Below are 13,836 nucleotides of genomic sequence, written 5' to 3'. Positions count from 1 at the left end.
CAAACTTGCTCACCCAACCTTCTAACCCCTCTTCCAGGTCATTTATAAAAATGACAAACAGCAATGGTCCCAAAACAGATCCTTGCGGAACACCGCTAGTGACGGCACTCCATGAAGAAACTTTGCCATCAACTACTACCCTCTGTCTTCTTCCATCCAGCCAATTCCTAATCCAAACCTCCAACTCACCCTCAATGCCATATCTCCGTATTTTCTGCAGTAGCCTACCATGGGGAACCTTATCAAACGCCTTACTAAAATCCATATATACCACATCTACCGCTTTCCCCTCATCAACCTCCTTCGTCACCTTTTCAAAGAATTCAATAAGGTTTGTGAGGCACGACTTGCCCTTCACAAAACCATGCTGACTATCCTTGATCACATTATTCCTATCTAGATGTGCATAAATCCTATCCCTTACAATTCTCTCTAAGACTTTGCCCACAACAGAAGTGAGACTCACCGGCCTATAGTTACTAGGGCTATCCCTACTCCCCTTTTTGAACAAGGGAACCACATTTGCTATCCTCCAGTCTTCTGGCACTACACCTGTAGACAAAGAGGACATAAAAATCAAGGCCAATGGCTCTGCAATCTCCTCCCTTGCTTCCCAGAGAATCCTAGGATAAATGCCATCAGGCCCAGGGGACTTATCTATTTTCACCTTTTCCAGGATTTCCAACACCTCTTCTCTACATACCTCAAAGCCATCCATTCTACTTATTTGTGCCTCAGTATTCTCATCGACAACAATGCCCTGTTCCTGAGTGAATACTGAAGAAAAGTATTCATTCAGTGTCTCCCCAATCTCTTCCGCCTCCACACGCAACTTCCCCCTACTATCCTTGACTGGACCTATTCCTACCCTAGTCATTCTTTTATTCCTAACATACCTATAGAAAGCCTTAGGGTTTTCCCTAATCCTATCTACTAAGGACCTTTCATGTCCCCTCCTTGCTGCTTTTAGCTCTCTCTTCAGGTCCTTCCTGGCTAGCCTATAACTCTCAATCGCCCCAATTGAACCTTCACGTCTCATCTTGAGATAGGCCGCCCTCTTCCATTTAACAAGGGATTCCAATTCCTTATTAAACCACGGCTCCCTCGCACGACCCTTTCCTACCTGCCTGACAGGTACATAATTATCAAGGACACTCAATAGTTGCCCCTTGAACAAGTTCCACATATCATTTACACTCTTGCCTTGGAGTCTACTTTTCCAAGCCACACATCCTAAGTCATGCCTCACCGCATCATAATTTCCCTTACCCCAGCTATAATTCTTGCCCTGTAGTACACACTTATCCCTCTCCATCACGAGTGTAAAAATCACCGAATTATGGTCACTATCCCCAAAGTGCTCACCTACCTCTAGTTCTAACACCTGGCCTGGTTCGTTACCCAGAACCAAATCCAGTATGGCCTCACCTCTTGTCTCACATTAGGAAGCAGACTGTAGCGCTGTAGGGATAGTGTGTCTGGCTTGCAGCAACTCAATAAGCTTCCTTTGAAACCTTCCAAGTCCACAATCTCTGCTGCCTAGGAGGACAGTAGGTGTACATCTGTCACTTGCAAAATTTCTCTTCAAGCCACACATCATCTTGGCTTACAACTACGTTAACATTCCTTCTTCATCATCAAGTCAAAATCCGAGAACTCTCTGCCTACTAGCAGGGCAGATACACCTACACATGACTGGAGTGGTTCAAAACGACAGTTTATTATCAACTTCTCACAGGTGATTAGGGATGATGAAATAAATGCAGAGCTTGCCAGCAAAGCCCGTATCCCAGGAACAAAAAACAGCAAATTGAAACTCTACATGACAATTTCACAGCATTCTCTTTGGAGACCCTTTGACCTGATGATAGGATTTTTGCTCCTATTAGGTATTCAGGCATAATATATTTAAAAACAAAATTCAGTCCCACTCCATCTTCACAAATTAGCTACAACAATTAGGTTTTTAAACACTAATTTTGAGCAGCATTTGTGAACAAACCTGTAGCACTGTGTAATATCCCTTTTGATTGAGATGACCCATGATGTTTGCACAGATGTGATTCAGGGCAGGCCTCAGGACTTCTCCTGTTAGCAAGGAAAATCAATAGTATTGGTAACATGAACAAGTTCACTGAATCTCCAAGTGTGACATTCTTAAACATGATTTAAACCAACTCACAAATCGAAGACTACTATTTCCAAGCTATGTTGCCTGCGTGACAGACTAAACCTATGTACAAGCAAATTACACAAATTACATATCAGTAAATGTAGTGCCCTCTACAAAACATTTAGGTTTTAATTCTCTACTTGTGCTGAACGAGCAATTGGAGCTCTAAAATGTGTGTCCAAAGTCTTTGAGTAGAGGATGGAAGTTGAACAGCTCGAGTTCTCACTTCTGATCTAACTCTCGAGTGTCCTTCCTGAAAATACATATTGGGCTACTGGATATGGATAGTTCTGAACTCAGCTATGAAAAACCTGGTAATGCACCCCTTCACAGAATTAGTTACTTTGATAAAACACCAGAAGATTGATAGTCACAGGTGAAGTGCCGGAAGACTGGAGGTTGGCTAATGTGGTGCCACTATTTAAGAAAAGTGGTAAGGGTAATTCAGAGAACTATAGACTAGTGAGCCTGACCTCAGTGGTGGGCAAGTTGTTGGAGGGAATCCTGAGGGACAGGATGTACATGTATTTGGAAAGGCAAGGACTGATTAGGGATAGTCAACATGGCTGTGGTTTGGATTGAGTTTTTTTTGAAGTAGTAACAGAGAGGATTGATGAGGGCAGAGCAGTAGATGTGATCTATATGGACCTCAGTAAGGTGCTCGACAAGGTTCCCCATGGGAGATTGGTTAGCAAAGTTAGATTCCATGGAATATTAGCCATTTGGATACAGAACTGGATCAAAGGAAGAAGACAGAGGGTGGTGGTGGAGGGTTGTTTTTCAGATTGGAGGCTTGTGACCAGTGGAGTGCCACAAAGATCGGTGCTGGGTCCACTATTTTTCATCAGTTATATAAATGATTTGGATGTCAGCATAAGAGGTATAGTTAGTAAGTTTGTAGATGACACCAAAATTGGAGGTGTAGTGGACAGCGAAGGTGGTTAACTCGGATTACAATGGGCCAATGGGCTGAGGAGTGGCAGATGGAGTTTAATTCAGATAAATGCGAGGTGCTGCATTTTGAGAAAGCAAACCTTAGCAGGACTTATACACTTAATGGTAAGGTCCTTGGGAGTGCTGCTGAACAAAGATCTTGGAGTGCAGGTTCATAGCTCCTTGAAAGTAGAGTCGAAGGTAGATAGGATAGTGAAGAATGTATTTGGTATGCTTTCCTTTATTGGTCAGAGTATTGAGTACAGGAGTTTTGGTTAGGCCACTGTTGGAATATTGCATGCAATTCTGGTCACCTTCCTATCGGAAAGATGTTGTAAAACCTGAAAGGGTTCAGAAGAGACTTGCAAGGATGTTGCTAGGGTTGGAGGATTTGAGCTACAGGGAGAGGCTGGATAGGCTGGGGCTGTTTTCTCTGGAGTGTTGGAGGCAGAGGGGTGACCTTACAGAGGTTTTATAAAATCATGAGGGCATGGATAGGGTAAATAGATAAAGCCTCTTCCCTGGGTTTGGGGAGTCCAGAACTAGAGGGCATAGATTTAGGGTTAGATATAGAAGAGACCTAAGGGGCAACTTTTTCATGCAGAGGGTGGTACGTGTGTGAAATGAGCTGCCAGAGGAAGTGGTGGAGGCTAGTACAATTGCAACATTTAAAAGACATCTGGATGGGTATATGAATAGGAAGGGATTGGAGAGATATCGGCCAGGTGCTGGCAGGTGGGACTAGATTGGGTTGGGATATCTGGTCGGCATGGATAAGTTGGACCGACAAGTCTGTTTCCATGCTGTACAGCTCCATGAATATATAGTTTTATAAATGTTAGATATTCTCCAGCACAAGTCAGCATCTTCAGAAGGGCGGGGGAAGAGAAAATTAGAGGGAAGAAAAATAAGTTGCATCAAAAAAATATGCATATGGGCTTGTGATCACATTATGCATCCAATTCATTGTTGTTCTGATTCCCTTTACATCAACAGAAATAGAAAATGTGATACTCTTTTCCTACTTTTGTAGTTGGGCTGATAGAAGAGAAAAAGCAATTCTTCAGAGGAAGGGGAAACAAATGAACTAAAATCACTGCAGTATTGTTATATAGGAGCTAAGCACAAGCTTGAAAGTTGGACATATGAGCAGATGCACTGATCAACCAAAATCCAAGAGAAAGGTGAGAAATACAGAACCCACAAAAAAAAAAGTCAAAAATAGATGGGAACTAATTACCTGCATCTCAAAAGTCCAGAACAAAATCTATTGACGAAAAGGTCTAGTTATTGGTTAATTAATGCAGGAATTAACACTATAGAGGTTGTTTTTGCCACTGACCTTTCCCTCTCAGTATTTTCCAGGTTGAGGTGTCTGTGAATGTGACCAGCATGGTGAGATACAATGTGATGAACTTACAGTCCTGCAGAATATCAGGCTGCAATAAAAAAAAAACTTTAAATATTTCCATCTGTTAATTAAATCCTTAAATTAAGCAAAACTAATTTTAGCCAATCCATTTACTAAATTAAATTCCAAAAGACAGCTGCTCTACTGCTTTCATGATACATGAATACCAATTTTAGTTTTAGCTGACATCTTAGTTTACTTATTTCTGTTGTGAAACAACTGAATTACAGAAGCAATACATTACACATGTTGTTTAAAATATACTTCAGTGAGAATGTGAATGACATTTAAACGACAGGAGTACCTGGCTCAGTGACAGGGACCCAGAGGTATCTCAGTGCAAAAGAAAATGCTGGAAAAACACCCTTAGTAAATACTCATGTCTATTGCCAACAGAAATCCTACAGATTACAACAAGGTAATAATTATCTTTTGAATGCACAATTTAGTTTCAACAGCAGTCTCCTCCTCTCCACACACAGTTATACGTTTACATTTGCAGTTTTCAATTTACCTTCAAGTGCTTCAGAAACTCACAGCAGAGCCAGAGGAGGTCTTTAACTTGTTTTATCCATAGCAGGGTGAGATCTTTGGAGACTGCTAATGACACATACCAAACCTACAAATAGCCATGAGATTTGGAAACATATTTAAAATGGAATCATCAGTCGATAATCCTGTTCCAAATTAAAATTGAGAACACTTGAGGAACACAAATCCATTATACTGCTAAATATGTACCAACATATTAAAAAGAAAATTGTAAGTGCATAAATTAACTGCATTGTCCAAATTTTGCTTAACGTTCTGTCAATAGGAATTTGGTCAAAAGCAAAGGTGTCTATAAATACTTCATGCAATGCTGACTTGGGCTCTGTGAACAAATGAGACACCAACATGGTAAGATACAATGTGGTGAACTTGCAGTCCTGCAGGATATCAGGCTGCAAGGTAAAACTTTAAATATTTCCATTTGTCAATTAAATTCCTACCATACACAAACAACAAATTTGAGCCACTCCATTTGCCATGAAATTCCAAGAGGCAGCTCTTCTATTGCTTTCATAAAACATTAGTACTAATTTACACATAACTAACATGTTAAATTTAGTTTTAGTTGCGTTACAACTGCCACACAGAGACAACACATCATACATCAGTGGCTTAAATGCAATTGGTTTTCCTGAAGGTAGTTAGTTACAAACACACTTTAGTAAGAATATGTGGGGTATTTAAGTGACAGGAGCATCCGACTCAGTGATAACACTAGCACTACTTCTCAGTATTTTCTAAGTTCTAATGTCTGCACTATTATACATTGTGCCCTTTCCAAATTGCAACATACCTGTAAAATATTTATGGGGAAATAGGGATGGATTACAGACCGGTCATGGACACTGATAGAAGCAATCAAATTAAAGTTCCCTGAAGTTTACTCCTTGCCCTTTACTCCTTCCTAGAACATCTTGACACCAAAATGTAAGAATCCTACTCATTGACTACAGTTCAGCCTTCAGCACTATTATCCTCTCCAGACTGATTACTAAAGTTATCAATCTTGGACTAAGCTCCACTCTCTGCAACTGGATCTTCAGTTTCCTGACCCATAGGCTACAATCAGTGAAGATTGAGGACAATATTTCATCCTCACTAACACTCAACATTGGAGCCCCCCAAGGATGCATACTCAGCCCCCTACTGTACTCACTGTATATCCATGACTGTGTCACCAAACACCAGACTAATGCCATTTATAAGTTCACTGATGACACTAGCATAGTCAGTCAAATCTCAGATGGCGATGAAACAGACTAGATGGGAGGTAGAAGACCTAGAAAAATAGTGCACTGAGAATAACCTAGCTCTCAATGCCGCCAAAACCAAGGAACTCATTATTGACTTTCAGCGGGATGTTACTCATGCCCCCCCTATACATTAACAGCACAGAGGTGGGATGAGTGGAGAGTGTCAGACTCCCAGGTGTGATCATCCACAACATGCTTTCTTGGACTCTTCATGTGGATGCACTGGTTACAAAGTCTCTTGTTCCTCAGGCAGCTGAGGAAATTTGGCATGATGGTGAATACCCTTGCCAACTTTTATAGGTGCGCCATCGAGAGCATTCTGACTGGATGTATCACTACCTGGTATGGCAAATGTACCATTCTAGATCGGAGACAATTACAAAGAGTGGTGAACTCGGCCCAGACAACCACAAAGGCTGACCTCCCATCTAGAATATCCATCTACCAAGCCCGCTGTCAAGGAAAGGCCACCAGCAATCTCAAAGATCCATCCCACCCTGACAATGCTTTTCTACAATCTCTACCACTGGGGAGAAGGTACAGAAGCCTGAACACGCACCAGCTGGTTTCGAAACAATTTCTACCCTATTGTTGTTAGAATACTGAATAGACTCAAACTCTTAACATTCGCCTGTTTTTACTGCTGTTTACCTATTATTTACTTATCTATGCTATTTAACCATGTGATCTGCCTGTATTACTCAAGACAAAGCTTTTCACTGTGCCTTGGTACATGTGACAATAAATTCAATTCAATTCAAGTTTATTAAATCGAATATGGCAAATAAATTGAGACTAGACTGATGGCAAAGACCAGTGGCTCTTAGTTTTCATTGACAGGTTGATGGCAACACGAATTGGAACAATATATGACGAGGAACTAAATATGATCGTTAGTCTGTAAGGTTGAGATCCGCATTGGGCAATATATTTATTAACTAAACCATAATAATAAATAAGTAACACATTTGAAATCTACTCAAAGAATACATACAAACCTTGGACTCATTCTCTACTTCCATGCTGTTAAGGATACAGCGACACAGCTTTTGCAGTCTCTGAAAAGATATAACTCATTACTCAAACAACCTATGCAGATAGAGAATAGAGTAGTATATGCACAATACTCTTAGCCTTGATAAATAGTTTTCCAAATTTCCATAGACAATGATTGATCTCCCATGCAATGACTAGGAGGATGAATTTTGCAATGCCATTGTCATACTTTGTACGTTTGGCAAAATCTCAACTCCCCAGTTTCTTTTAGCTTGTTGGCAAAAGTTGTCAAAAGTAAGTTAGTTTTGATGCTCAGTGGAGGTTGTAAAGGAGCCTTCTTTCATTTTTAACAATAGGAAATTACACTTATGGCATTGGCAACTATAGGATGAGGTGAGTAGGCTATGTTCTTAATTTAATGATGGCTGGTAAAAGATGGCCTTACCAGGACCAATATCTGAGCAAGTGGGGAAACAATGAAGTCAAATTTGCAATTATAAATTCATAGAGCAACATGTTGATATTTCTTACAAGTTGTACAAGATGTGACTTCATGATTCATTAGTTTACCAGAATTGCGAAATATGAGAATTCTGTGCTCATCAACATGACAGTCTTTGATTTTGGGGAACAGAAAGGTTCAGATACTTGGTGTCAACAGTTATAACATCAATTAAAAGGACAAAGATTTTTCATCTCTGCCTCAACCCCGATCATAAAACTACATCCTGTAACGTAATGTTTTCCCTGCTTCTCAGCCACTCCTTTGACCTTGGAACAAATTGTCCATCTGTTTTAGCAATATTTAAGATCACATTAAGTGAAATATTAGAAATTGATACAGGATGACACACAAATGAAATCTGACCTCCTCTTAAATTATCAGAATAAAATTAGAACTTTATTTTCTTTAGCCCAGTACTCTAAATTTCTAAAAGGAGCAACATGGCTGAAACAATAAACTAGTGAATTGTCCCTCCCCACCCAAGGTGACAGAACTGACTTCTGTCAGCATACTTACATCTTTATCTTCTTTCATGCGATACACAAACAGAAACTTCCTTGTGATTTTAAATATAGCGAGCGCACTTCTTTTTGATGAATTTGCTTCATAGGTATCAAAAAAATCATCAACTTCCAATCTGTAAAGGCAACAACACCCATTTAAACAATGATGAGATTTACAAGTGGCTCTCAAAAAGATGACACTTATGGTTTTGTTTTAAGATACGTAATATCAAGGCCTACATTGGTAAACATTGGTAAGGCCTAAGGTCTAATAGAGAAAGAGAAATAGCATAGAGATTAAAGATGTACAACAGTGAATTTAAGTCACAACATTCTCATTAAACTAAGCAGCATCTATGAAAGGTGGCAGTGCTATGATTCCAAAAAATCTTGAAGACGTATTGTTCAGGATATCCAGATAAAAATGCAGTCATGCCAACAGGGTCCTTTTTAAAAGCTTACTTTTTCATTCTACTGTCCATTGCCATTGATCATTTTCATATTTTCAGTCCATGCAAAATGTGGACAACGTCACAGCCAAACTAGACACTGATTTACCCAACTTTCCTGTCAACAAGTTTTACTAGAGAGTCGGATGGGAAGAACGTTCAATGCTTTCTGCCCTTGCTCCCAGTCTGGCCTATTATAACAAGCTCTTTTGAGGTCAGTTAATTTAAGAACCAAACTACAAGGTCTTCTAGTTTGGAAAGACTATGCTACACCAGGCATTAGGGGCTTTGGAAATTTATGCAGATTATAACTGTTATTTGAATATGTAATATTTTTAAGTTTGAGAAAGCTCAGTTCTAAACAGTCAAATTACTCATGTGTAGCTAATTATTCCCATTCGTGAATAATTTTAAATTAACTGAACCAAACAAAACCATAAGTCCAAGGTCATTTTGATAGCTACCTAACACCCTTTTTTCTAACAAAGTTATGTGATTTCTTTTGTCTTGTATACATTTTTCACTTGTTGAACTTGCTGTTTTGTGTTTCATTTCTTGGTTTCTGGAAAAACTTACTGTATTTCTTTGGTCGAGGAGTTAGTGGACAAGGGAGGTTTACTGCTTGCTCAATTTCCAAAAGGCATTCAATAAGATACTGCACACTAAGCTATGTAATAATAGCCGATGGTGTTGGGGGTAGTACATCAGCATGGATAAAGGAGGCTAACAAATTGAAGACAGAATTAGAACAAAGGGAGCATTTTCAAGATGGCAACCTGTGATTGCTGCAGGGTCGTAGGGATCAATGCTGAAGTCACAATTATTTACAAAATATTAACGACTTGGATGACAGAAGTGAATATACTATTGCTAAGTTTATGGATAACACAAAAGTGGGTGGGAACACAAGTAGTGAGAATGACAAAGCGGCTGCAGTGCAATATTAACAGATTAAGTGACTGTGCATAAACTTGGCAGATGGAATGTAAGAAAGTGCGAGATTTTGACCTGTAGCAGGAAAAGAATATCTGAATATTATTTAAGTAAAGACGTTCTGCAGAAAGCTGCAGCACAGATAAATTGGGGTCTTCATGTATTAAACAAAAAAAGCTTGCATCCAAGTTCAGCAGATGGCAAATAGAATGTTGGTTTTTATATCAAAGGGAATAGGGTATAAAAATAGGGAAGTTTCTCTACAATAATGTTGGGCATTAGTTAGACCACAGCTTGAAAGCTGTGAATAGCTATGGTCTTCTTATCTAAGAAAAGGTATACTGGCACAGGGTACAGAACAGAGAAGGGTCAACAGGTTAAATGTGGGTATGGAGATACTCTATTACAAGGAGAGGTTGTACTTATTGTAGCTAAGAAGAGAGACCTTATCGAAACATGGAAGGTTGTGGGAGCACAGTGATTAGTACCAGGCACCCAGGTTTGATTCTTGGGTGACTGTCTGGGTGGGGTTTGCACATTTTCCCCTTGGCTGCATGGATTTCTGCCAGGTGCTCGTTTCCTCTCTCAGTCCGAAGATGTGGATCTACCATTGTCAATTGCTCTGCAGAGTCCAGGGATATGTTGGATACGTGAATTAACCATGGGAAGTGCTGGGTTATGGGGATAGGGTGGTCTGGTTGGGGTGCTCTTCAGACAGTCACTGTGATAAGGGTCAGATGTACTCACTGTATAGGACTTCACAGAATCCCTCCAGTGTGGAAACAGGCCAGTCGGCCCAACAAGTCCACACCACCCTCTGGAGAGCAAACCACCCAGACCCATTCCCTCCTACCCTATTACTCTATATTTGCCCCTGTCTCATGCCCTAATCTACATATCCCTGAATACTATAGGCAATTTAGCATAGCCAATTCACCTAACCTGCACATCTTTGGATTGTTGGAGGAAACCGGAGCACCCGGAGGAAACCCATGCAGACACGGGGAGAATGTGCAAACTCCACACAGATAATTGAACCCGGGTCCTTGGAGTTGAGAGACATCAGTGCTAACCACTGAGCCACCGTGGCTCAGTGGGCTGACTGGCTCTTTCTGCATTATAGGGATTCTAAGATTCTTGGGAGGCTTAACAGGAAAGATGCAGACAGGTCATTTCTCCTTTTGGGAGAATTTAGGACCAACAGTCATAATTTGAGAGCTGGAGATCTTCCAGGAAGCTAGATTATTAAGAATATTCCAGGCTGCGATAGACAAGATTTTTAATTAATAAAGGAGTGAAGGGTTATGGGGAAAAAGCAGGAAAAGAAGTTGAGCATTAATTGCAGAGCAGACTATAGTGTCAAATGGCCTGCTTTAGCTCCTACATTTTATTATCTTCTAGCTTTCCCTTGGGCAAGTGTGCTTTTATTAAAAACATGTGGGAGACACCCGGGATTTACACTACATGTTGGGATATAGCAATGGGGGCCAGAATTAAAAGGCTGAAAACTGAGGCTTTAGAAGAATTTCTGCAGGTTTGAGTGTCTCAGATGGTCTTTGCTTCTACAAAGCTCACAGATTTTGCTAAGACCTTGACTATTTTGACTTTTAATCAGGAATTTGTTTATGTTATCCTATTATTTCAAGATTATTCTCTGCCCTCTTATTAGCCTTTTGAACATCACATTGTTACAAGTATTATTGCAAAATAAAACAAAATTGACCTGATTTCTCGAAGCAGCCGACACCGGCAGAGGTACCTCCTGACGAGTGCCTGAATCTGAATAGTCGCTCGTTCACGCTCCTTCTGCCCTTTCCTCTCCTCTCGTGCTGCCCGGGCTTTGTCCAGAAACTGAGTTTTGGAAGTTTGTGTAGTGCTAAACATTGCTGCCCCTGGGAACAAAGTAACAACAGAATCTTTAAGAATTTTACTGAAATGCTAGTGCTCAACAGCAGAACATGAGATTCTGAAATGGTGTTGATCGCTGAGACCAGAGTGTTAATGTTCGTTTCTTCAATGCATGCTTCAGTTACTTCCAATTTAAAGCCTCATGAAGCCTCTTCACTGCAGTTAGCATACTGTCTCTTGGTACCAATAGGAAACATAAGCCTTTTGACCCTCTCAAATCAGAGCTGGAAAATGTGTTGCTGGAAAAGCGCAGAGCAGGCAGCATCGATGTTTCGGGCATAAGCCCTTCTGCAGGAATGAGGAAGGTGTGCCAAGCAGGTTAAGATAAAAAGGTAGGGAGGAGGGACTTGGGGGATGGGTATTGGGAAGGTGATAGGTGGAAGGAGGTTAAGGTGAGGGTGATAGGCCGGAGAGGTCGGGAAGAAGATTGCAGGTCAAGAAGGCGGTGCTGAGTCTGAGGGTTGGGACTGAGATAAAGGTGGGGGGGGGAATGAGGAAGCTGGAGAAATCTGAGTTCATCCCTTGTGGTTGGAGGGTTCCTAGGCAGAAGATGAGGTGCTCTTCCTCCAGGCGTCGTGTTGCCATGGTCTGGCGATGGAAGAGGCCAAGGACCTGCATGTCCTTGGAGGAGTGGGAGGGGGAGTTAAAAGTGTTCAGCCACGGGGTGGTTGGGTTGGTTGGTGCGGGTGTCCCAGAGGTGTTCTCTGAAATGTTCCACAAGTAGGCGGCCTGTCTCCCCAATGTAGAGGCCACATCGGGTGCAGCGGATGCAGTAAATGATTGTGTGGAGGTGCAGGTGAATTTGAGATGGATATGGAAGGATCCCTTGGTGCCTTGGAGGGAAGTGAGGGGGGAGGTGTGGGCGCAAGTTTTGCATTTCTTGCGGTTGTAGGAGAAGGTGCTAGGAGTGGAGGTTGGGTTGGTGGGGGGTGTGGACCTGACGAGGGAGTCACGGAGGGAGTGGTCTTTCCGGAACGCTGATAGGGGAGGGGAGGGAAATATATCCTTGGTGGTGGGGTCTGTTTGGAGTGGCGGAAATGACGAAGGATGATACGATGTATCTGGAGGTTGGTGGGGTGGTAGGTGAGGACCAGTGGGGTTCTGTCCTCGTGGCGATTGGAGGGGCGGGGTTCAAGGGCGGAGGAGCGGGAAGTGGAGAGCATCGTCAACCACATCTGAGGGGAAATTGCGGTCTTTGAAGACCCTCTCAAATTAGTTCAGACTACTCTTACCACGAAAACAGTCTTGAACCAGATGTTCTCACTGTTGTTATTAAAACTAAGGATTCTTTCATTAGACATAGCAAACATTCCGAGCACCATAAACCTTTGATCCAATTACATTGCTGGACGATTTTTCCCCATTTAAATGGACCTGGCAAGGAAATTTCACATAATGATCATATTCTATACTGAAGGCTGAAAGAGAACAGACCCAAAATAATTCTCAGTGGGAAAATAATACCGGACATACTCTGCTGCAGCCTTTTGCATTTCCTCTTACATAGGTTAATTTAATACAGAGCTTTGCAAACACAAAAGTACCAGCAGTTTGAAGCAGGGCTTCATTGCAACCCCAGCTTGTTATTAGGTTAGCCAAGGCTGCAGTTACCTTCGTCCAGATTACATTGTGTGTTTAGCGGATGCATGGAGTGAATGTTTACATGTATGCTGACCACCAACTCTGCCTGTCACCTCTGTGGCTGACAGCATGTCATAGATCAAGGACATTGACTGGATGGAGGATTGCTGTTAATTCCTTCCAGAAAACGCACATCTTATCCTTTGATGCTATCTCTCACTTTAGCAGCCGTTTATGCTGTATCCAGTGGTGTGGAATCTTCATCTGTCATTTGACCTTGAGCTTTACTTCTTGCCCATAATCAAGACAGTCCGGTTCCATTTCTGCAAAATGCCTTTTTCCATCACAACCTCACTCCCATTTATTTCACCCCCACAACCCTAATGATATCTATGTTCCTCCCAATTCACACCCGCACCTCGTGTATCCTCAATTTTAATGGCTCCACCACAGCTTGTGGCTGGGATCAAAATTACGAATTATTCACCCCCTCCCTCTAACATTCTGCTTTATGACTACTACTTCACATTCTGTCTTTAAGACACTCCTTGACCAAGCTTTTGTCACCTGACTTAATATCTTGTTCTGTGGCTCGGTGTCATACTTTGCTTCAGAACACTCCTGTGAAGCATCTTGGGA

The 13,836-nt window shown here is 41.5% G+C and overlaps 1 protein-coding gene across 3 annotated transcripts in view; it reads right to left on the bottom strand.

Moving 5' to 3' along the window:
• ube3b (ubiquitin protein ligase E3B) overlaps positions 1-13,836 on the bottom strand; it is a 61,066-nt gene that overhangs the window by 41,228 nt on the left and 6,002 nt on the right. For all 3 annotated transcript variants that reach the window (XM_043715495.2, XM_087999930.1, XM_087999931.1), the window contains exons 3-8: positions 11,432-11,600; positions 8,340-8,460; positions 7,321-7,380; positions 5,032-5,136; positions 4,449-4,545; positions 2,003-2,088 (exon numbers count right to left, since the gene is read on the bottom strand). In XM_043715495.2, the coding sequence (XP_043571430.2) occupies positions 2,003-2,088; positions 4,449-4,545; positions 5,032-5,136; positions 7,321-7,380; positions 8,340-8,460; positions 11,432-11,592 (630 nt within the window). In that variant the 5' untranslated portion in view covers positions 11,593-11,600. The remainder of the gene's footprint in view (positions 1-2,002; positions 2,089-4,448; positions 4,546-5,031; positions 5,137-7,320; positions 7,381-8,339; positions 8,461-11,431; positions 11,601-13,836) is intronic.

The sequence above is a fragment of the Chiloscyllium plagiosum genome, unplaced genomic scaffold (assembly GCF_037043375.1).
Source record: "Chiloscyllium plagiosum isolate Xiang-an unplaced genomic scaffold, Cpla_swu_hap1 HiC_scaffold_24, whole genome shotgun sequence".
Taxonomy (NCBI): domain Eukaryota; kingdom Metazoa; phylum Chordata; class Chondrichthyes; order Orectolobiformes; family Hemiscylliidae; genus Chiloscyllium; species Chiloscyllium plagiosum.
This window is presented reverse-complemented; position numbering and strand designations above follow the sequence as displayed.